This window comes from Schistocerca piceifrons, chromosome 1 (genome assembly GCF_021461385.2).
Source record: "Schistocerca piceifrons isolate TAMUIC-IGC-003096 chromosome 1, iqSchPice1.1, whole genome shotgun sequence".
Classification (NCBI taxonomy): domain Eukaryota; kingdom Metazoa; phylum Arthropoda; class Insecta; order Orthoptera; family Acrididae; genus Schistocerca; species Schistocerca piceifrons.
In genome coordinates, this window is record NC_060138.1 from 587542421 (window position 1) to 587567949 (window position 25529).

The window sequence follows — 25529 nt, forward strand, 5'->3', positions numbered from 1 at the left end:
AGAGAAGGCTGTGATTCACACAGTCAAAAGCTTTTGGCAGTTTGTAGAAAATGCCTGTAGGCTCTAATTTGTTATCTAATGAATTAAGTACATTCTCACTGTACTTGTAAATAGCTTTCTTTATAACAGAACCCTTAAGAAACCCAGACTGTGACTTGGACGATATATTATTTGCAGTCAGATGCTTAAGGAGATGCTTGAACACAACCTTTTCAAATATTTTTGAAAAAGCTGGCAAAAGTGAAATTTGTTGATAGTTTGATGGTATCTCTTTATCCCACTTCTTGTAAAGAGGCTTAACCTTAGCATATTTTAGCCAGTCTGGAAATGTTCTGCTGATAAGAGCTTGATTACACAAATAAGTTAAGATAGAACTCAACTTGCATGTGCACTCTTTGATTAACTTCACTGATATGTTATCATACCCACTAGAATACGTAGATTTTGTGATGGATGCTACTTCTTTGGGAGATGTGAGTGTCATTTCCATTTTACTGAAGTTATTTTTAAAGACTGGCCTCAGATACTCCATTGCACTGTTCACTGAACCTAATAACCCAAAGCCCTCAGAAACAGAAACAAAGTACTTGTTTAAGAGGTTTGCAACACTACACTTGTTACCAATGTATCGTTTATTTTTAGAGTTGTGTGTTCCTCTTCCTTTTTGGCCCCACCTGTCTCTGTCTTCACTATACTCCATAAAGTTTTCATTTTGTTGCCTGATGTAATTATCTTTTTCTTTTAATAAAGGTGCTTTAGTTTCTGGATTACTAACTTTAATATTTTGCAATATTCTTTGTAATGCATTACAATGATAACATCACAGCTGTCCCTAGATAGTAGATACAGTCTCCATTTTGTCCCACATGGTATCTAAATTCCGTCTGTAATACTTGGTTTATTTTTTGACTTCTCTTTGATTTGAGTCACCTTTGGGGAAAGCAGTTTTCAATAGTGGAAGTAACTTTATTAATGAATGCTTTGTATTTTCCATTTGAGTCAGAAGTATTGTAAATGTCTGTCCAATTCACATCTTTGAGCAATCTCCCAAAATCCTCAATTTTTGGCTGATTTATTACCCTCCTGTACTCAGCCTTAACACAGTTTTTATCTTGAAAGTTTCAACATTTAACACAAGATGCTGCATGTCTTGCTCAGATAGCCCATTTACTATTGGTTGTGATATCACTTTTTTTCCTAGATTTATCTACCAAGGTATTATCAATAGCAGTCTCAGAGCATTTACATACCTTAATTGTAAAGTTAACCATAGGAATTAAACTGAATGACAGTGTCACTGATTGCAATAACTGTTCACTGACAGAGCTTTTCAATAAATCCACATTAAAATCACTGTGAGATGGAACACCTGAGCTTCCAGATTAAAATTAATTAAGAGGTTAAATTTTCCTGAAAATGATCTGTATATATTTACTATTGTAAAGGACTTCTTATGGAATACTAATTCCATTGCACAAGCTTCTAAGTGTCACTCTGAGCAAAATTTATTAATGTCAATATTCTTGAAATCAAAACAGTTTCTGACAAATGTGACATCTCCTCCTTTCTCCACATTTTCTCTACAGAGTAAGATGCTAACTTGAATCCTGTAATATTTAACATATCTATACCGTGGTCATGTGACATTCAGAGAGGCAGATTATATCAGCTGGTTTGCTTACCTTTAATTCTTCAACACAAATGAGCAACTCACTAAGCTTACCCCATTGGCCTCGGCTATTCCGATACAGTAAGGATAACTGATTTTGTGTGCTGACTGAATTACAACTGGATGAACCTAATTTTTCTGTCAGTTTTTGAATATCTCCAGATTCAATCATGAATTATGTACATTATAATTTGCTTTCTGGCTGCCTGTTTTATGAATTTGAATGCCATTTTCAGCCTATCTCTGAACATCTCCCCCTCCCCCCCCCCCCCCCCCCCAAGTTATTTGCTACTAGCCCAGACAGTGTTCCCTTCCCTTTCCTGTTGAAGTGAAGGCCATGCCTAGTATAGTCCCACCTGCTGACAGAATCAACAGGAACCACACCGATATGAGGCCTCATACCTGATCCAAGCAGCCATTCCACCTCAAAATTAACTATCCTAACAGAAGAGTTTAAATGAGCCCATGTTGGTGCCTCAGAACAGATACAAGCCCAACACAGTATGTCTCGTTGCTGAAGCTATCTTTACCAGATCACTCTAAATTGAATAATTGGGGTCCCTGTCCTTGCTATTCCCTGCCCCAACCACTGTTACCACAGTGTCTTACCTTGAAAAGTCTTTGCAAACTGAACCTACATCCTCTGTCACCTGACCCATACTTGCATTTGCTTTAAAAAAACTTCGTGTCCTGGTAATCTGATCATAGTACATCCTGCAACACTTGGCCAATACCTCTACCATGTGAATTACCTTACAACAAAAGTTTCTTCTTCTTCACAACTTTTTTTGACTTCTTGCTTCTCAAACATGTTTTGAAAGTTTATTGTGTCCTGTCTACTCCTACATGTACTTGTGGCTCATCAGGTCCCAGCTGTGACAGTAGATCAAACCTGTTTTCAACAGTGCGAACAACACTGTCTGAGAAAGTCCTATTCCTATTTCTTCTGTTACTTGTAGTCACTTTCCCACCTTTCTTTTCCCTTCTCCCCCCTTAATCTTTCCAGATCTTGTTTTTCCTTATCTAGTTCCACGTGGGGGGGGGGTGGGGGGGGGGGTGGTAATCTTCTCCTCCTGTTCCAGTGTCTTCCTACGTCTACAGTAAATTCTACACAACCAACCAGCCTTGTTTATTTCACCAGTTCCCATGCCGCTACAGTCACCCACATGATAGAAACTGCAACAGCCCTTGCACCACAACCTAGAACTAACAGTCCTATGGCAAGTCATACACTTCTCATTCATGGCAAACAAATTTTAGCTTTAGGTAAGTTAAACAAGAGTAACTGCCTAGACTACTCCATTAATATATTAAACTTATTAGAAAGTTTAGGCCTATAATTCAGATACTAATTCAAAACTTCTGGAGAAATACAAACAATTAAACATGTATTATTTATGTGACAAAAACAAAAGTAAAAAAAGAACTGAGCCTACACTATATGAGCTTTTCACTTATTTCTGAAATTTTTCACTTTTGACTACTTACTAGAGAATGAAATGGATAGCATGTAAGATATATGCTTATCAACACATACTGTGCATTATTGAAATGATCACATGACCTACAGTGTATGATAATGTAAACAAAACCTAGTCCGAAATTCGTGCCTATGAAATGTTTTCTTTTTCCAAAAAGTACACAAAAAGATATGAAACCTTCAATTGATAGTTTACAATAGGTATTAATTTACTTATTTACAATATAATATTGCCCAACACTTATCCTTGTGAGAGTTCTGAGTGTACACTTTCTCGTCAACCAAAGATGCGATACGCACAGAAATGCTAGTTGCCGTGTCAGCATCATCATGTTTGAAAAAGGGTTATCACGAGTACCAGCTAATTGGATTAGTGACCACATTCTCTCACTGAAGTATGTTGTAATGGTGTGCATTATTTCATTCTGGGGCCAAATGCTACATGGCAACTCCATAGCAATGCTTAAAACTGTTGTGTAATAAAACCACTTTTTGTACCTCCTGAAAAATTTAGTGTCTGGGATGTGACCACTTTTCCAACTCACCAATTTAATTCTGCTTACTATTCCATCATTGAAACACACAACACAATCCAGAACATTAAATCTCAAGATACTTATTCTAAAAAGTACATTTTTGGTATCTTTCTCCAGATTATATGATCGAAACATTCATTAGGAATTTGTGCGCGGCCATGGAGGCATTTTGCTAAAAGACTGTAATCCGTCAAGCCGTCAAGGGGGGGTATATGTTTTACTGTTTTCATTGCATATCGCTACTTTACTTCAGGAAATGAATGGTTGTATATGTACGTTTCCCTCTAATGGTTTCCTTTTGAATCCCACCACCACAAAGCCTTTTGAACAAATAGCATATTGTGCAGTGTTGCCTATAGAATTCACTTCCCACACTGCTCTTCTCATTTTCTGTACTGGATGCAGCATTTCTCTTAACTGCAAAACCACAGTAACATTGCAGTATAGTGATCTCACTATCTGAAGGAGATACACAACTTGTGACTCTTTACCATCAGACAATTTGTTTCTTTTCAGGTTCTTCAGTTTTCATAGCATTGCACCCATCCTTTCAATTTTCAAATTCCTGTATCTCCTTACACTTTAGATTCTTTTACTTTCATGAGTCTTTTTGAATTTCCATCCCCAAGATAACTGATGTATCTAATATTTAATAATGTCTGATACTTCTGGAAAAATTGTAAGCACACCTGCCCCTTCCATTCCACCACTTTAACTCTTGCAATTCTTAGGGTGGTGAGCACCAACCAGGAGTAAGTGAAACTAAAGTAGTAAGTTACTAAGAGAGAAGGAAATCGGCGACTTCCAGTCGATAGTACTGAACTAAAGGAGTAAATTACTCCAGGAGAAAATTTTTCATTTACTTACAAGGTAAATTTATTTACTCCATTACTGGTGGATAGCAAAAGTCACTGTATGTGTCCATGCCACAGAACCAAGAAAATATACCAAAGAACAAAAGGGAATTGTATGAAACTGGTGGACTCCCAAATGTCATAGGAGCCGTAGGTTGTGTACACATACCCATACTTTGTCCTTCTGGAGCCCAAGAAGAACTATACAGAAATCTCAAGAATTTCTTTTCTACCAATACATAAATCATCTATGATACCAGTATGAACATTTTGAACGTGGTAAGCCGTTGGCTGGGTTCGACACATGATGCATGCATTTGGGACAATAGTAGAGTTGCTGCAGAATTTGAAAATGGACAATATGATGGGTTGCTTGTTGGATATAATGGATATACTCTCTCCAAACATCTTATGACACCTGTGTTCCGAGTCCACACAGGAGCCGGTGCTGCAATAGAACCCATATTGCTACCAGATGTGTAATAGAGCGAGCATTCGGCGTTTGGAAGAAAAGTTTCCAACTTCTCACTAAACATTGCGATTTAAACCAAACAAGTGTGGGAATGTTGTTGTGGCTGCTACAGTTCTACACAACTTTTGACTAGAAGTTAGACATGTGTTTCACCATGACACTGTGGAGTGAATGACAGCAAATAACAAGCATTTTAGCCAGACGCAGATGCTGCAGACCAAGTTGTCAGAAGGTCTATTATACTTAATTATTTTAATTAAAATTGTACCTAGTTTGCTAGTAAAATTAGAAGTTAGTGTAAAGACTTTCCCTACTTAAATGAATAAATAAACCTCCCGAGTGTCACTACTGCAATGAAAGTGACTCATTTTATATATGTGTAATTTTATAGTTGTGTTCTTTTTTTCTTTCTTTCTTATTTTGTTTGCTTGGGGATTAAGATTCTCTTTTTATTTCTTAATTGAGCACTGAGAGTCATACAATGTTTTGATTATTTCTAAAAAAAATATTTTATAATATTGCAAATTCAGATAAATATTAGAATGTGATGTTAACAAAAATTAGTACCGATGCTGAAATGATAAATACAAATACTGTGCCACACAAGAAACAGGAGCATATTAACCATTTGAAAAAATATCAAGGAAATAAAAGATGTTTTATACATATGGATATTTTCTTATTCATTCACAAAAACCCAAATTTCACGAGCACATTGGCTGAAGAACTGGAACCTGAAGTTTGCTCCATTACGTTCTTGAACTGATTCATAATTTCCATTTTACAGTTTTCGCTTCATCCATGATTTCTCTTTGTCTTTCTATTAATAACGCTTTTGCATTGTATTCCTCTTGTGTTATGGAACGAAGCTCATCTGCTTTTTTCAGCAATTCTCTGTTCTTCACTACAACCGCATGTTCTCTCCCTCTTTGGCTAGGTGCATCTTCTGATAAGCTCCCACTAGAGAATGCAGGCCGAGGTTCATGGCTATGAGATAAAGTTCCACCTTCAGCCGTTTCATTGTTACCTTCAGAGCAGTTATCATCATCGAAGTTACTTGAAGGTATCACACTATCTTCAGATGTGTCATTGCTGTTAACTCCAGCTATCTCTTTGAAAACTTGTGGGATCATATAACAACCATTTACCTTATATTGTTGATCTTTGTCTCACCTACTCCACTGCCAGTTTGAAATTGTTCTTGATTACATTTAGCTTTCATTTTCTTTGCTTTCACTTTCATGTCCTTCCAAATTACTTTAAGCTGCTCTTGGGATCTTTGTGTAAGAGCTTCTGCATTGTATTCAACATGTATTTTTTCCCAAACATCCTTTTTCCTTTTTAGCATTTTGACATCATGCTTTTTAGATTCAATAGTAGTTATGTACTTTTTCATTATTTCAGCAAATCACTCTTTTTTTCATTTTGTGGTATGGTTTTTGAGCATTTGTTGGCTACCTGCATGTTGCTGCTAGCTCGTATCTCAAACTGGCGCTTAAATTAATACGTGTCACCAAAAAACAGTGGACGATGGTAGCTGCAGATGGCGGGGTTAACAGCAGATTCATCCATTATTAGAATGTTTCTTTTTCATAATACACAGATCTTATCATTAATTAGTGCAATAGCATTTAGATTTTACAATCGTAATAATTCAATTTAATAATCCTTTCTAGCTTCTAAACTTAAAGCAATGAACATAAATTATTCAAAGGTGATGAAATAATGTCTGCTGACAATCAATATTTTCTGAGAGGGGATGTAATACATGTTCCAGCAGTGTGCAGAAATGGCTTACTTCTTTAGTAAAAAGGCATTACTACTTTAGTTACAACTAAAGAAGTAAATAGAAATTGAGCTCTCGAACAGTTACTAAAAGAGTAAATTACTACAGAAGTAATTTACTAAAGTAGTCCTGACTAAAGAAGTAAGAGTTACTACAAGAGTAATTTATACTAGTTTGGTGCTCACCACCCTTAGAGAAAATTATGAATACAACACCTCTCATGGCACCTACAACTGTAGCAGTGCTTTGTGAGGCATTCAAATTCAACTGCCTTTTCATTATCTAGAGAATTACTTGTAACAGTGCCGTTTGGAGAAGAATGTCCTTGTAGTTCCACAGGTAAACAAACCAGAGATATAAACTGAAGGCAGTTACAGACAAAAATTACATGTAGACAGTAGTGCTAACACATGACTAAAACTGTGCTGAATAATTGTATCTTTGAAAGTAAAAGATGTGTGTGTCAAACAACGTACTCAAGAGGGAATGTGACTGATGGGCCATGTGCCACCAAGTTTAACAGGTCAAAGGCATCTAAATGCTCAAATTATGATGCACAATTGACTGGAACATCTGATAGGATAAAAATTAAAAATTCAATTTTTTCTTCAGTTTTCACTAGCCAGTGTTTTTAAGCTTTCCCAAAGTTTGAAAATCTCGTGGGTATACAGATGAGTAGAATCATCAAATATGATCAATATTTTGATGTCCCCCTTCCTCTTTATCCTGCATGTTGTTATGAGAGTTCATTGTTCCTTTATATTGGTGTCAGTGTGAGATGTAAGCTTACTAGGAAATGTTGTTGGTGTGCTGTAGTTGCATAGGCGTGCTGTCTTACCTATCAACAGGTTTGCATATACTGGTGTGATCTAGAGGAGCACCATACAGTTCACCAATCCCAGCATCTGAAAAACACAAAGTAAAACTCAGTCATTGTTTTCACCAAAAAGTCTATTTTTTGTCACCTCTTACAAACAACTTACCGGCTGATTCAACTGATACAATCTGCAAGTAAACAAGCTTCATAAATGTCTGAACTGTTTCTGTGAAACTGCAGACTTCAGCTTGTAACAGATTTCTATTTACAAGGGAAAGAAATTTTTCATGGAGCTCCAAGACATTATGACAATCTGTGAAAAAAGTACATGTGGTAAGCAAATTTTATTCCCACACTGTATTGCATTATATTGTAAGGAATGAAGCAAGTATAATGATAATGAATAGTTTTGTGAATATAAATTGTTTTTCAATGAAGCACAAACTCTTTTTTTTTTAAAAAGTCAGTGTTTTTCATGCATCTACATATTCTCAGAATTATTTTCAGTCTTGTGCATTTCTTGAAATTTTGGTAATATCCGTCATGAGAATAAGTCTTGTTATACTCCTGAAACAATGCAATTCTCCATACTGTTACTTTCCTCTTGGTGTGCTAGATTGGCACTTACAATGAGTATGGTAATGGTACATTCATACGATGATGATGGTTTCATATGCTAGCTTAACCTGCGGTTACAAAAACTTACCACTGCAGCAAAATGAGAGTTGAAGGGAAGTGAGTGTCAGAGGAAGCAGACATGACTTTACTGAAGAAAACATGCAGAAACTTCTAAAACAAGAACTACATAATATATAAAATCATGAAGACAGGCAACTTTTGGTAAACAGTAGAATTGCAATAAATGTTTGGCTATTATTTGGCTTTCAGCCACTTTTAAGCTATTTGGCCAAATACTTTAGTAAGATGTTGTAGTCAAATAATTGGTAAAATGAAACTATTGATTTATTTTTTAATAATGACAACAATGTACTTTTCTTGTAATTGTTAAAGCAGTCATAAGTACATAATTATTTCTGTAATATAAAAATTAACAAAAAACTAGGTATCAAATAAAATAAATGTATGTATTTTCTGTGGGCTCATTTTTTAAAATAATGAATGTCTATGCACTTGAAATCTTGTAATTTCAATTTAGAAGTGGAAAACATTCCTTTTAAAGCATGGGTATAAAGCAGTAGCCAGTAAATAATTTTCACTTGTTGTGACATCTTCAAATCATTCTTGCAACCTTTGTGATATGACAGCCTCATCTGGCTTAATTTAGGTGTTAGCTCTGATGTGCTACTTTTATCATTATCACAGTACTGTAACAACAAATGGAATAACTTCACAAAAGTAAGCATATCTGAAACTTGTCATTTTTGTTATTTCGTCAAAGGGCTGCAATAATTTCAGAAGTTGCTCTAGAAGCTCCCACTGTGTAGCAGTCAGATTGGCAATATCACAGTCTGCAAGATAAAGTGAAATGGCCTGTTTTTGTTCCATTAGTGTTCCAAGCATATAATAGGTGGAAGTCCACCATGTATTGACACCTTGCACCGATTCAAGTTGAGGGAAATCCAAAACTGTTTGGATGTCATTGTTCTGGTTTTCAGTCAGAAGTCTGGTTTGATGCAGCTCACCATGGTACTTTGTTCTGTGCAAGCCTCTTCTTTTCCAGGTCTACTGCAATTACATCCTTCTGAATCTGCTCCTATATTCATCTCTTGATCTCCCTCTATGATTTTTACCCCTGTGCTTCCCTCCAGTACTAAACTAGCGATCCCTTGATGTTACAGAATGTGTCCTACCAACTGATCCCTTCTTGTAGTCAGGTTTTGCCAAAAATTTCTTCTCTCCCCAATTCTATTAAGTACTTCCTCATTATTTACATTATCTACCCCTATAATCTTCAGCATTCTTCTGTAGCACCACATCTCAAAAGCTTCTGGTCTCTTCTTGTCTAAAGTGTTTATCGTCCATGTTTCAATTGCATACATGGATACATTCCTACAAATACTTTCAGAAAAGACTTCCTTACACTTAAATCTATACTCGATGTTAACAAATTTCTCTTCTTCAGAAATTATTTTCTTGCCATTGCCAGTCTGCATTTTATATCCTCTCTACTTCGACCATCAGTTATTTTACTGCCCAAATAGCAGAACTCTACTACTTAAAATGTCTCATTTCCTATTCTACTTCTTTCAGCATTACCCCATTTAACTTAACCACATTCCATTAGCCTCATTCTGCTTTTGTGGATGTTAATCTCATATCTTCCTTTCAAGAAACTGTCAATTCCATTCAACTGCTCTTCCAAGTCCTTTGCCATCTCTGAAAGAATTACAGTGTCACTGACAAACCTCAAAGTTTTTACTTTTACTCCCTAGACTTTAATTCCTATTCCAGAATTTTCATTTGTTTCCTTTACTGCTTGCTCAATATACAGATTGAATAATTTTGGGGATAGACTGCAACTCTTTCTCATTTCCTTCTCAACTACTGCTACCCTTTCATGCCCCTTGACTCATAATTACCATCTAGTTTCAGACTAAATACCCTCAGACTTCAAGAAGAATACAATAATTCCAATTCCAAAGAAAGCAGGTGCTGACAGGTGTGAAGATTATTGAACTATCAGTTTAATATGTCATGGTTGCAAACTACTAACATGAATCCTTTACAGAAGAACGGAAAAACTGGCAGAAGCCAGCTTAAAAAAAATCTGTTTGGATTCCAGAAAAATGGAGGAACACACAGGACAATTCTGACTCTATGATTTCTCATAGAAGAAAGTTTAAGGAAAGGCTAACCTACGTTTATAGCATTTAGACTTAGAGAAGGCTTCTGACAATGTTGACTTTCAAACTCTAAAGGTGGCAGGGGTAAATTACAGGGAGCAAAAAGCTACTTACAATTTGTGTAGAAACCAAATGGTATCTTTTTGGGTAGAATGCAATTTTTTTGTGTAATCCCTGAATGTTTAAAATGAGTTACGATACTCCTGCCAGTTGCTATCATGTGAGTTACATTTGACTGAGCCTTCAGACAATGGTTAACAATTAATTAAACACTATGAATGAAACAAAGCACTGAGGCCACCTCTGTAGTACTAACAGGTTTTACTATGTTTCATCCATTATCGTGGATAATTATATGAATTTTTGCCAGCTGAATGTCCTGTAAATTTGTAATGTCCTGTAAACTAATCACTATGTTTTCTGGTGGATGTTGTCCCTCAAACTACTTGATGCTTAACATTATATGTTTGACTTTGAATTCATGATCGATAACATGTGCAGTAAAACTTAAGAAAATTTTAATTATGCAAGCACATCCACATGTCACGAAAATATAATCAGTCTCTGAAAGTAATCTTTTAATTGTGTTAGCCACCTTATGACATATTTCTGGAATTATTTTGCCTGAAAAGGAAGGGTGATTTGGTATTTTATATTGTGGAAAAGTGCTATTAATCAGTCTTCTAAAGCTGGCTCTTTCTACTGTATTCACTGCCTCATTGTTAAGTGCTATCATTTCACCAATTAAAAGATGGTAGTTTTTAATCTTAGGATCATCGATATCCTGTGGTTTGTGTATTTCAGCTCATTTGTTGACTTGGTTGCTTTTTTGGTCTCAAAGATTTACTTACACCTGTATCTTGATCCGAATATATTATTCATGGCAAGTTTGGTAAACAGCTATTAAATAGTTATTAGCACTTGCACTGTGATGATAGTGGAGTTCTATCTCCAGAATTTTATTTGTTTTGTAGTGTAGCAGAATGGGGCAATACACCAAGAACAAATCAATACCAGTTGATCTGAAGACCAGTTTGGTATGTCAGTACTTTAAATTTGCATTATTGATAATAAACAAATTTCTAGAATGTAATTAGTTGAAGTGTACCAGTTTAACTGGTAACATTTCAGCCTCCTATACTTGAAATGTCTAATTTAGAAATGTACTTTATAAGAATTATAAATCACAATTAACAGTTCACATTTCAATTAGACAATGATTCATGCTAGACAGAAGATTTTAATATTTTTTAATTGTTTGGTGCATCCTTCTTTTTCTCAGTGATTAGCTAATCATAGTTCCCCCTTACATTATTGTAACAATTGATTTTGAAAAAATGAATATAAAGTGAGTTTCATGTATTATGTATTTTTAAGTGAATGAGTACAAACGACACAGACTGGATTAGGTATAATTTTAGTTTCAAAATTTAACATTTAGTTTTAAGTATTTTAACTATATTCATCTCAAAATATTCTTGTAAGAACACCAATGACCACAATGTTGAGTGTCTTAATGATACAACCATTCCATTCCCCCCCCCCCCCCCCCCCCCTCCTCTCTCTCTCTCTCTCTCTATGCAGAAACTAAATGTAACAATCTTCAAGAGTTATACTGTCAACACCAGTGATAAAGTGAAAAAAACTTTTTGATGTTGCATGGGAAAGTCAGTTAAGACAGAAACAGTGGTTTTATTGCAAAAGTCAGCAATCTCATCAGCATGAAGTGTTCATCTTGAACCTCATGGATGCCTCTACTTAATGAGTAAGAGACCCTTAAACTGACAGTATATTTACTAATTTATAAAATTTGGGCTGATATCATAAATTTATTTGAAAGGAATGACAAAAACCATTTATTGAACATGAGATATTTGAGCAAACTGAATTAATGATTTAATCCTATGTTACTGTTTGACAAAGTGTTCAGCACTATGCAACACTTTTCAGTACACTTCCTCAAGTGGAAGTCTGTTAACAAAAACCTTAGAGTACTTCAGTCCTAGTTGAAGTATTTTCTCCTGGCAAACTCGTAGTCGCTCTTGCAGGAATATTTTTAGGCGCATTAACTACATATAGGGCAAATGTGTCTGTATGTGTGGATGGATATGTGCGTGTGTGCGAGTGTATACCTGTCCTTTTTTCCCCCTAAGGTAAGTCTTTCTGCTCCCGGGATTGGAATGACTCCTTACCCTCTCCCTTAAAACCCACTTCCTTTCGTCTTCCCCCCTCCTTCCCTCTTTCCTGATGAGGCAACAGTTTGTTGCGAAAGCTTGAATTTTGTGTGTATGTTTGTGTTTGTTTGTGTGTCTATCGACCTGCCAGCGCTTTCGTTCGGTAAGTCACCTCATCTTTGTTTTTATATATAATTTTTCCCACGTGGAATGTTTCCTTCCATTATATAGCAAATGATATTTGATATGATAAAGTGAAGGGGACACTACATATTCTGGTTCTCATAGTTTGCATCAAAAGAGAGGTTCAAGGCTGACAGCGGACAATTGCAGCTAGTGAGGCAAATATGATGCTTGGCCCAGACTCATTTCTACTGATTGAGAACTAAAGAACTAAGAGGTAAAGGAAAAGTGCATGAATATTTTGACATATGCATGACAAGTTAATACTGTGTACCAAAACAAATTTCAATTTTGGCTCACTGCCTTTAAAGGGCAGTGTGCACAAATTATGCAGACTAATTCCACCTCTTAGAAGCTTGAACTTCACAGGGTTCTACACCTTCCTTTCTGAGCCAGCAAAGGCTCAACGCAGTAAGAGAATTCATTCTCAGTATACAGACTGAAAATCAAAATGGAGGGTACTTCTTTACTTTTCTAGTTGTGTTGGACAAAGAACAGATGTACACTTCTTAACTAAGTGGAGAAACATTGATCTCTTTCATAGAAGAACAGCTGTTGGATTAGTGCTTGTTTGTTTCCTATCAGGTTACTGAAATTTTACAAATTTGTTGTTATTGTGTGTTAGCTATTGTTATACATTACTTGCATGTACTTCTGTCAGTTCGATGGATTGCCTGAGAAATGGCAAGTTTATCTTGGCAGGGACAGATCCACGATGAGGCACACTGTAGAACATTATTCCTCTTGTATTACGGTACAGGCCAGCTAAATTTTCTTTGCCACTTTCTTGTGCTGTAATGTATAGCATTAATTGTCAATAAGCTGAGCATGATGGATATATTGCATTTATGAAATGGTAATCAGTGTTGTAGGGTGTGAAAGTAATCACTTCAATTGAACGTATATAAGAAATAAACATAAAGCAGCACTTTTAAAACTGCAACTTATAACATAGTTTTACTTACCATAAACTATTATTTGCTTCACAAACAGTCCACCTTTTGAGTGGCCTACCCATACAATTGGGTAATTTCCTACACCAATCCTGCATAAGAGCTCAATCATTTTACAGCTTCTTTCGATCATTGATGTGCTGGAAAGATATGTGGGAATTTGCTTGACTGATCATTCAAAATGTGCAAACTAAACTTACACATGATCTATTGGGTAGTAATAAAAATAACAAAGACAACAAAAAAGTGAGGTCCACTTTTCACACTGAAAATGTTAAAATGCTTGCATTATTAGCTAAATGAATGAGAAAAACATAAGTAAAAAGAATAATATTAAAAATGGTAGTCAGCACATTGTGTCAACTGAAAACTTATTTTATAGCAAGTGCCCATCTGGTATAAGGCATTCCATTGAAAACAACATGCCACCTTAGGGATACTAAGCAAGACAAAATTGTTGTTAATACACTGTAATAGTATGTCAGAGAAGTGGATGCAAATCACTGTCTGGACATCCTGATTTATGTTTTTCACGTTTAACCTAAATCACTCCAGGTGAATGTTCTCAGGTTTCTTTCAGAAAGGTTGATTTTTTGCTTCCTTCCTTCTCATCTGATTCTTTACTCTTTATCTAATACTTTGGATTTGCAAGTTGTGACCTTGTGATATATGACATATTACTTGACTATATCTTGAACTCAAAACAAATATTTTAATTTTTTCTGCTCGTACTTTATGTTTCTTTAGTTCCCCAATAATACAGTTAGTTAACAACTTAAACCTAAGTACATTTTGTTTCATAATTCTGTTCAGGCTATCCTTGTAAACATTTCCTGTCATTTAACCTCTTTGAAGGGTATTACACTCTCATAGAGATCAGACATAACACCAATAAACAAAAATTCATGATGAAATTACACTTTGAAACATGTTTCGGAAGTCTCATGTACAGCATTCTATCCAGACATTTCATTTTTATAGCTATTTTCTGACACAGTCACATGAGCATTGTGTTGATGTGTGTTTAGCCTGATGATGACCAGTGGCTGGTTGATGCTGGAAACAGCATTCTGAATTGCTCATGTGATTGTACCAGGGGAAAAATAAAAAAAAAAAAAAGAACATAAGCCAGTAGCTTTATCTCCTAGACAGCATGTCATATATTCACTCCTTTTTCAATTCCATGCTACAAGGCTTAGAGACCCTGACTGGAGCATAGGGGAACTTCACATCTCACTGAGTTCTCAAATAGGAGATCAAGTAGGCCTACAGCTCTGTAATACTAATCATGTACATATCAGCATGTAGATAATCTGTAGTATAAAGGTGATTCAGTTGTGGGCTTCCTTCTTGATGTTGTTAACTTCCACTCTGCCTCGTGATGACTAGGTGTTGTGTGATGTCCTTAGGTTAGTTAGGTTTAAGTAGTTCTAAGTTCTAGGGGACTGATGACCATAGATGTTAAGTCCCATAGTGCTCAGAGCCATTTGAACCATTTTTTGTAAACTTCCAAATGTTGTGATATTATTTTTTTTTTAATTTATCTTTGTTTGGACCAACTAGAACCACTTAACAACTTCAGTTTCTCCTCTTTCTTTGTTGTTTTTGTTTTGAAAGTATTCCTGAATCTTATCCCTATGTTGACTTTTCCTTTCGTCTGTCCTTGTCGTTCCTGATTTCTTATTTCTTCTGCTTTGAAAGCCTTTATTTTACTCTTAAAAATACCTCTTTCTGTTATTTATGACTCTTTGATGGTGTTTCTTTCTAGTTTTTTCTTATTTCTGTAATCTATATTACTGTCAATTTCTTTTCCCACAAATATAATATATTTGTTTCATTAGATTGCTCTCATTCATTCAGCAGAGGTATCCAAAGGAGATTACTCTCCACATTACTATTACGTCTGATATTTTCTCAATATTTTTGTAGATCTCCTTGTTACTTCTCGTTCTCTGGGCATCTGCAGTTTGCCTATGCCCACTGTGTTTCTAATAGTTCATCTTTCAGAACCCATTTTCTGCCCAGCTTATAGTTCATCTTTAAGCATTCACGTGCATATAAACATTCTGGTTTCCACCCTGTGGTATAGTCTTTTTGTTTTGTTTTCCTAGATATTCATTTCTTGTTGTAGTTATTTCTTCTCAAACCATAGGCTCTTTTCATTCCTTAGCCCTTCCATCAATTGCAAATTTTTCTAGTCCATTTTGCGGTATGATTTCTCCAAAATATTTAAATTTACTAAATCTCTCTATTTTACCTATTTGTATTCCAGTTTATTTTGGTGAATTGTTTACATTTATCATGAATTACATGAGTTGGCTGATGGTGGTGGTGGTGGTGGTGGTGGTTAGTGTTTAACGTCCCGTCGACAACGAGGTCATTAGAGACGGAGCGCAAGCTCGGGTTAGGGAAGGATTGGGAAGGAAATCGGCCGTGCCCTTTCAAAGGAACCATCTCGGCATTCACCTGAAACGATTTAGGGAAGTCACGGAAAACCTAAATCAGGATGGCCGGAGACGGGATTGAACTGTCGTCCTCCCGAATGCGAGTCCAGTGTGCCAACCACTGCGCCACCTCGCTCGGTGAGTTGGCTGAGACTGCAGTCTTGTGTGCAAGTTGCTTTTGCATGAGTGTCTCTGTATGTGTATTGTTGACAAAGACCTTAATGGCCGAAAGCTATAATTGTGGGAATCTTTTTGTTGTGCCTATCTGCAACTCAGCATCTCCGCTATATGGTGAGTAGCAACTTTCCTTCTCTAATACTGTTATCATGAATTCTGTTATTTCTGCCAAAGTTGTAAGACCAGTTCTTCTTTTTTCCCCAGAATATTTAGTTGAATAATCCCTTCTGTCAGATTTTTCTGAAAGTATTCCAAAATTGTCTGCAAAAACCTGACAGTTCACATTAGCTCAGAATTCCAGATCCTTAAATTTGTTCTAGAACACACAGAAACAATTAAGTTGCTAAGTCATTGCCTTATTTAACAACAGTTTTTATTTGTATTTGTGACATTTTTATTCTGAAATATTTTTTAATTTTATGAAGGTATTATTCAGAATGATCAATGATAAGCTATAAAAACTACAATACAAGAAGGTTTAAATAAGAAGTGAAATATTGTTTTTTACAAACCGTGGTGGTTGTTTAACTCCAACAGGGCACCAAAGCATTGCATCTGTGGAGTAGTTAACTGCTATCACACGTACTCCCGGACAGTCTAGTGGCAACCAGTCACGGGGCCAGCAGGCTGAATATGTTTTTTTCATATCTGCTAGGTCCTCATGTTTTGAGTCATCACTTCCCCATAGCTTCTCATTCTCATGATCTTCCTAGAAACCACATTGCAATGATCCTTTTTGGTAGTACTGCTCATAGTTGGAATTTAAAGTCATATGAGAAGTTCAGACATGAATAGTATTATATCTGTCCTATACAATATACATGAGGAATCAGTGGTGACTTAAGTTTACTTCAAGTATCCAATAACACCAGGTGTTTCAGTCACTTCATAATCAAGAGCTAAGCATTAAGGAAGTTCTACATTTTAATACATCCATGTGATAACCCGTTTCCCGTGCACAAATTTGGGAAATTGCAAGATATGAATGAGCTATAAAGCTGAGAGGAAGGAACAGCAATTAAGAAATGCTACAAGAGGCAACTATGTTGCTGATTCTAGAGACAGCTTTGTAGGAAATGGTGCATTGTTTGCATATGACTACCAATATCATTGATGTAGCAGACACTTTGTTGTGGCAGTATTGATATTTCTAAATTGTGAATTTTTAGAAAACTAAGTGCCAGGTGGCTGTGGAAAGTTTTCAGATGGAGAGTCATGGGACCTAAAAAAGTTAAGTAAATTTGATGGCTGGTAAAAGATTACTTGTATGAAAAGGGGAAATTTTGGATAGTATGATCTCATGTTGAGCATCACACGAGAAATTCCTAGTCACTGTTGCAAATTAAAGACGAAGATATTACTATATGATTAGATGAAGGACTATATTATCTTTAGGCACAGATAAAATGAACAACCACAGAATAAACAATTTAATTGTGAACAAATGTGATAAGGTACTTGCAGAATGAGAATTTTGGTGTCTGATTACTGTCTTTTATGCAAATAACAACAGTCCAGAGACCATACAGATACTGAAATACACTGCCTTGTAAATCAAAAAGCATTTCAAAGTTACATAGTAAATCAAGATATAGATGGTATGCACATAACTTTTACATACACTGGCAGAAAAAAAATAGTATGCCCTTTTAGAAGTTTCCAATTCACTCAAGATTTACTGTTGCAACAGTGCATATTAAGTACATGAAATGATTACATTTACAGATCAGTAGCACAAGTAGCTCTGAGGTACCATGTAATAACCCATGCCAAAACACCCATATCAGTGAGTGATGTTGCCTCCAATGCAGGCACTGATTCTGGCGTCCATTAGATCCTACAGATGGTGAGTACAGCCCTGGGATGCATACTGCCATGCCTGGTTGACCTGTTTGTGAAGTTCTGTAAGACTTGTTGGTTGATAAGTCACATGAGTCACTTCTCAACTCATCATATCCCACATGTGCTCGATTGGAGACAAGTCCGGAGATCATACTGGCCAGGAACATTGTTGCACATCTTGCAGAGCACACTTAGTTTCATGGGCAGTGTGTGGGTGAGCACTGTCCAGCTGGAACAACATATCACCTTCCTGTTGCAAGAACGAGTCTAACAACATTCTTAATGCACTGAGTGCTGGCTAGCATCCCCTTCATGAACACCAAAGCTGAACAAGAGTTGTAGCTTATTGCACCCAGGCCCATAAGGTCTGGTTTGGGACCAGTGTGTCTTGGACGAATGTACTCTACGACACAGCACTCATTGGGTCCATGTCGTACGTGTGAACAGCCATCACTTGTGTGCTGGTGGAATCTGCTTTCACACTGAAGACCATGGCATGCCATTCCATCTTCCAAGTGATCCTCAGACAACACCAGTCAAGCCATGCATCTAGATGCTGCAACATGAGTGTAAGATGGACTAGAGGTGTGCATGTTCATAGTTCCACTGTTAATAACTGGTTTGCAACAGTTCATGTTGAAATGTCTGGACTCACAATCCCTCTTTTCTGTATTTTGGTAGCTGTATGATCTGCCACAACCATATGATTAGATGAAGGACTATATTATCTTTGTTGTTGTTGTTGTTGTGGTCTTCAGTCCTGAGACTGGTTTGATGCAGCTCTCCATGCTACTCTATCCTGTGCAAGCTTTTTCATCTCCCAGTACCTACTGCAACCTACATCCTTCTGAACCTGCTTAGTGTATTCATCTCTTGGTCTCCCTCTACGATTTTTACCCTCCACGCTGCACTCCAATACTAAATTGGTGATCCCTTCATGCCTCAGAACATGTCCTACCAACCGATCCCTTCTTCTGGTCAAATTGTGCCACAAACTTCTCTTCTCCCCAATCCTATTCAATACTTCCTCATTAGTTATGTGATCTACCCATCTAATCTTCAGCATTCTTCTGTAGCACCACATTTCGAAAGCTTCTATTCTCTTCTTGTCCAAACTATTTATCGTCCATGTTTCACTTCCATACATGGCTACACTCCATACAAATACTTTCAGAAAGGACTTCCTGACACTTAAATCTATACTCGATGTTAACAAATTTCTCTTCTTCAGGAACGCTTTCCTTGCCATTGCCAGTCTACATTTTATATCCTCTCTACTTCGACCATCATCAGTTATTTTGCTCCCCAAATAGCAAAACTCCTTTACTACTTTAAGTGTCTCATTTCCTAATCTAATTCCCTCAGCATCACCCGACTTAATTAGACTACATTCCATTATCCTTGTTTTGCTTTTGTTGATGTTCATCTTATATCCTCCTTTCAAGACACTGTCCATTCCATTCAACTGCTCTTCCAAGTCCTTTGCTGTCTCTGACAGAATTACAATGTCATCGGCGAACCTCAAAGTTTTTATTTCTTCTCCATGAATTTTAATACCTACTCTGAATTTTTCTTTTGTTTCCTTTAGTGCTTGCTCAATATACAGATTGAACAACATCGGGGAGAGGCTACAACCCTGTCTTACTCCCTTCCCAACCACTGCTTCCCTTTCATGTCCCTCGACTCTTATAACTGCCATCTGGTTTCTGTACAAATTGTAAATAGCCTTTCGCTCCCTGTATTTTATCCCTGCCACCTTTAGAGTTTGAAAGAGAGTATTCCAGTCAACATTGTCAAAAGCTTTCTCTAAGTCTACAAATGCTAGAAACGTAGGTTTGCCTTTCCTTAATCTTTCTTCTAAGATAAGTCGTAAGGTCAGTATTGCCTCACGTGTTCCAGTGTTTCTACGGAATCCAAACTGATCTTCCCCGAGGTTGGCTTCTACTAGTTTTTCCATTCGTCTGTAAAGAATTCGTGTTAGTATTTTGCAGCTGTGACTTATTAAACTGATAGTTCGGTAATTTTCACATCTGTCAACACCTGCTTTCTTTGGGATTGGAATTATTATATTCTTCTTGAAGTCTGAGGGTATTTCGCCTGTTTCATACATCTTGCTCACCAGATGGTAGAGTTTTGTCAGGACTGGCTCTCCCACGGCCGTCAGTAGTTCCAATGGAATATTGTCTACTCCGGGGGCCTTGTTTCGACTCAGGTCTTTCAGTGCTCTGTCAAACTCTTCACGCAGTATCATATCTCCCATTTCATCTTCATCTACATCCTCTTCCATTTCCATAATATTGTCCTCAAGTACATCGCCCTCGTATAGACCCTCTATATACTCCTTCCACCTTTCTGCTTTCCCTTCTTTGCTTAGAACCGGGTTTCCATCTGAGCTCTTGATATTCATACAAGTGGTTCTCTTATCTCCAAAGATCTCTTTAATTTTCCTGTAGGCGGTATCTATCTTACCTCTAGTGAGATAGGCCTCTACATCCTTACATTTGTCCTCTAGCCATCCCTGCTTAGCCATTTTGCACTTCCTGTCGATCTCATTTTTGAGACGTTTGTATTCCTTTTTGCCTGTTTCACTTACTGCATTTTTATATTTTCTCCTTTCATCAATTCAATTCAATATTTCTTCTGTTACCCAAGGATTTCTACTAGCCCTCGTCTTTTTACCTACTTCATCCTCTGCTGCCTTCACTACTTCATCCCTCAAAGCTACCCATTCTTCTTCTACTGTATTTATTTCCCCCATTCCTGTCAATTGCTCCTTTATGCTCTCCCTGAATCTCTGTACAACCTCTGGTTCTTTTAGTTTGTCCAGGTCCCATCTCCTTAAATTCCCACCTTTTTGCAGTTTCTTCAGTTTTAATCTACAGGTCATAACCAATAGATTGTGGTCAGAGTCCACATCTGCCCCTGGAAATGTCTTACAATTTAAAACCTGGTTCCTAAATCTCTGTCTTACCATTATATAATCTATCTGATACCTTTTAGTATCTCCAGGATTCTTCCATGTATACAACCTTCTTTCATGATTCTTAAACCAAGTGTTAGTTATGATTATGTTGTGCTCTGTGCAAAATTCTACCAGGCGGCTTCCTCTTTCATTTCTGTCCCCCAATCCATATTCACCTACTATGTTTCCTTCTCTCCCTTTTCCTACACTCGAATTCCAGTCACCCATGACTATTAAATTTTCGTCTCCCTTCACAATCTGAATAATTTCTTTTATTTCATCATACATTTCTTCAATTTCTTCGTCATCTGCAGAGCTAGTTGGCATATAAACTTGTACTACTGTAGTAGGTGTGGGCTTCGTATCCATCTTGGCGACAATAATGCGTTCACTATGCTGTTTGTAGTAGCTTACCCGCATTCCTATTTTCCTATTCATTATTAAACCTACTCCTGCATTACCCCTATTTGATTTTGTGTTTATAACCCTGTATTCACCTGACCAGAAGTCTTGTTCCTCCTGCCACCGAACTTCACTAATTCCCACTATATCTAACTTCAACCTATCCATTTCCCTTTTTAAATTTTCTAACCTACCTGCCCGATTAAGGGATCTGACATTCCACGCTCCGATCCGTAGAACGCCAGTTTTCTTTCTCCTGATAACGACATCCTCTTGAGTAGTCCCCGCCCGGAGATCCGAATGGGGGGCTATTTTACCTCCGGAATATTTTACCCAAGAGGACGCCATCATCATGTAATCATACAGTAAAGCTGCATGCCCTCGGGAAAAATTACGGCTGTAGTTTCCCCTTGCTTTCAGCCGTTCGCAGTACCAGCACAGCAAGGCCGTTTTGGTTATTGTTACAAGGCCAGATCAGTCAATCATCCAGACTGTTGCCCTTGCAACTACTGAAAAGGCTGCTGCCCCTCTTCAGGAACCACACGTTTGTCTGGCCTCTCAACAGACACCCCTCCGTTGTGGTTGCACCTACGGTACGGCTATCTGTATCGCTGAGGCACGCAAGCCTCCCCACCAACGGCAAGGTCCATGGTTCATGGGGGGGGGGGGGCACAGATAAAATGAACAACCACAGAATAAACAATTTAATTGTGAACAAATGTGATAAGGTACTTGCAGAATGAGAATTTTGGTGTCTGATTACTGTCTTTTATGCAAATAACAACAGTCCAGAGACCATACAGATACTGAAATACACTGCCTTGTAAATCAAAAAGCATTTCAAAGTTACATAGTAAATCAAGATATAGATGGTATGCACATAACTTTTACATACACTGGCAGAAAAAAAAAATAGTATGCCCTTTTAGAAGTTTCCAATTCACTCAAGATTTACTGTTGCAACAGTGCATATTAAGTACATGAAATGATTACATTTACAGATCAGTAGCACAAGTAGCTGGCATGTATCTGTACTGCATGACCATCCAGAACCTTGTCTATGCATATGAGAATGTTCATATGACCAGTAGTACCAGCAGCATTGCACAACTGATGCAGCACATCCAACTTGTGTTGCAATTCTCCGAAAGGACCATCCCACCACTCGGGAGACCACAATTTGACCCCTTTCAAACTAACTCAGTTGACTGTAGGAATCATGAGTGCATACCTGTGGCATGGTTGCCTGCTATCTTCACATGTTTACAGCACACTGAGCCTTCCATCTGTGAGCACTCCCTACTAAAGAGTAGACACAGTTGACACCTAGATGACTATGCCACTATGCTATCTGTTGGTGGATGATGTTCAAACCATTATCAGTACATCTACTATCCCCTAGATTGCATATGCCATTACCAGATCAAAACTGATGTCTTTGCAGGTGTACAATTTTTATTTATTTATTTTTTTCTGTCACTGTATTTAGAATCTTCTAACATAAACACAGTTTATTTCTAATTTTAAAGCTACATCTATGCAAAGATTTCAGCATATTTACTTGATAACAAACCACTCTGATGAACTGGATGACCCACTCTGCTTTTCTTAGTTTCAATCATTATAGAGAAGGTGGTGGCAGTAACAAGTTACACTGAGGTGACAAAAGTCATGGGATGGTGATATGTGTGTATACAGTATAAAAGGACATTGCATTGACAGAGGTGTCATCTGCACTCAGGTGATTCATGTTAAATGATTTCCTATGTGATTACGACCACACAATAGGAATTAACAAACTTTGAATGCAGAATTATAGTTGGAGCTAGACGCATGGGGCATTCCATTTCAGAAATCTGAGATCCACAGTGTCAAGACTATGCCAGGAATACCCAATATCAGGCATTACTTCTCACCCTGGATAATGCAGTGGCTGATGGCCTCCATTTAACAACCAACAGATGCAGTGTTTTTGTATATCTGTCAGTGCTAACAGAAAAGCAACACTGCCCAATGGAAATGGAAATGTCGTGTGGCTAGGGCCTCCCAAAGCAGAAATCAATGAGGGACGTTCGATGAATGTATCCATTAGGATGGTGCAGCAAAATTTTGTGTTAATGGGCTATGGCAGCAGACAACTGATGTTAGTATCTGTGCTAACAGCTCAACATCACCCTTAGTGTCTCTCCTGTGCATTTTACCATATTGGTTGGACTCTAGATGCTTAGAAAACTGTAATCTGGTGCAATGAATCCTGATTTCACCTGTTAAGAGCTGATGGTATGATTGAGTGTGGTGCAGACACCATGGAGCCATGGACCCAAGTTGTCAACATGGCACTGCACAAGCTGGTGGTGCCTCCATAATGGTGTGTGCTTTTACATAGAATGGACTACGTCATCTGGTCAAACTGAACCGATCGTTGACTGGAAATGGTTATGTTCATCTACAAGGATACCATTTGCAGCCATTTGTGAACTTCATGTTCCCAGACAACACTGGAATTTTTATGGATGACAGTGCGCCATGTCACTGGACCACAGTTGTTCATGATTGGTTTGAAGAACACTTTGGGCAGTTTGACTGAATGATTTGTCCACCCAGATTGCCCAACATGAATCTCAGAGAAAATTTGTGGGACGTAATCAAGAGGTCAGTTCATGCACAAACTCCTGCACCAGCAAACCTTTCGCAATTATTGGTGTCTATAGAGGCAGCATGGCTCAATATTTCAGCAGGGGCTTCCAACAACTTTCTGGATGCACGCCACATTGAGCTGCCACACTATGCCAGACAAAAGAATGTTCAACATGATATTAAGGGATATTCCATGACTTATCATCTCAGTGTATTGTGTATTATGTAATACACTTGAGAAACATCTGAAAATGTTTGCTATTGCCTTAGCCATGTCTTTGGAGGAATACATTATGTGGCCTTTATTTAATTTATGAGGTAGTATTAGAGTATTGGCTCTGTTGTGAAAAAGCATTTCCTGTCATAGCTATCCACTAATATGGGTAGCTATGGCAGATTTATTAGGGGTGTTACACATAATGCAGTTGTATGTTCTGTAAATCTAGTCTGTAAGTTTCATAAAATGTGGCTCATATACATACTCATTACATTTTATTTTATAGAAGTCCAAGTTGAAAATTGGCCTTTATTAGTTTTTGTACTGTGTGGCTGTCTATTACTTATATTATAGCTGATGGAAAAAGCAATTCTTATGTTGTATGGCCTCAGTACTTCAGTAATTATTTGTGAAATGGCGTCAAAATATGGAAAGCACACTATCCTGCAGTCTGTCTGTTGTTCTTATTTTTGTTTTTATCTATTCGTTTTATGACTTTCTTGGACATCTTGTCCATGAGTGCAACTTGAAAAGCAATGGCAGCTGCTGTTTGTCTAACTGTTTCAATTTACTTTGAAGCATTGTGTTACTCAATGGCATTTTGTGTTCTCTGTATATCATAGACATGTATGCTGCAAGTTTGTCTGTGTGAAGATGATATGAAGATGCAGGGACCACTATTGCTGTTGGTTTTCTGTAGATGCTAAGGATATTTTCAGTGTTTCAGCTGTAAATGATACAGTCAAGAAAGTTGATTGAATTTTGACATTTATATTCAGACAAAAACCGAACGTTCTTGTCAAATGCTTGAATCAGTGCATCCATTTCTTACTTATTGTGCACTTAAGCAAATAAATAATGTTGCTGGAATTTTATCATTAACAAATCTTACATAGAACTGAATATTTTGTAAACTTGATTATCTACTGATCAATAATTTTTCCCAAGGTGATTTAGGAAATGTCAACTGGGCCACAGACATGCTGTAGACCATTGCTAGATCACTGGTTTGTTTGTATACTGTCACTGAAAGTCTGTAATTTCAACTTTTGAAAGCTTTTTATATTTTATAAGCTTGTGTTTACTTACTTCCAATGGTTTATTTGTGAGAATGTTTGTA

General features: G+C 37.1%; 1 protein-coding gene across 4 annotated transcripts in view; it reads right to left on the reverse strand.

Moving 5' to 3' along the window:
- LOC124802860 (protein SERAC1) overlaps positions 1-25529 on the reverse strand; it is a 126915-nt gene that overhangs the window by 15771 nt on the left and 85615 nt on the right. For 2 of the 4 annotated variants that reach the window (XM_047263898.1, XM_047263906.1), the window contains exons 5-9: positions 16862-17058; positions 13741-13868; positions 13418-13567; positions 7781-7927; positions 7636-7702 (exon numbers count right to left, since the gene is read on the reverse strand). In XM_047263898.1, the coding sequence (XP_047119854.1) occupies positions 7636-7702; positions 7781-7927; positions 13418-13567; positions 13741-13868; positions 16862-17058 (689 nt within the window). Of the gene's footprint in view, positions 1-7635; positions 7703-7780; positions 7928-13417; positions 13568-13740; positions 13869-16861; positions 17059-25529 lie in introns of those variants that run through there. The other 2 variants (XR_007017161.1, XR_007017160.1) reach the window with 2 other exon arrangements.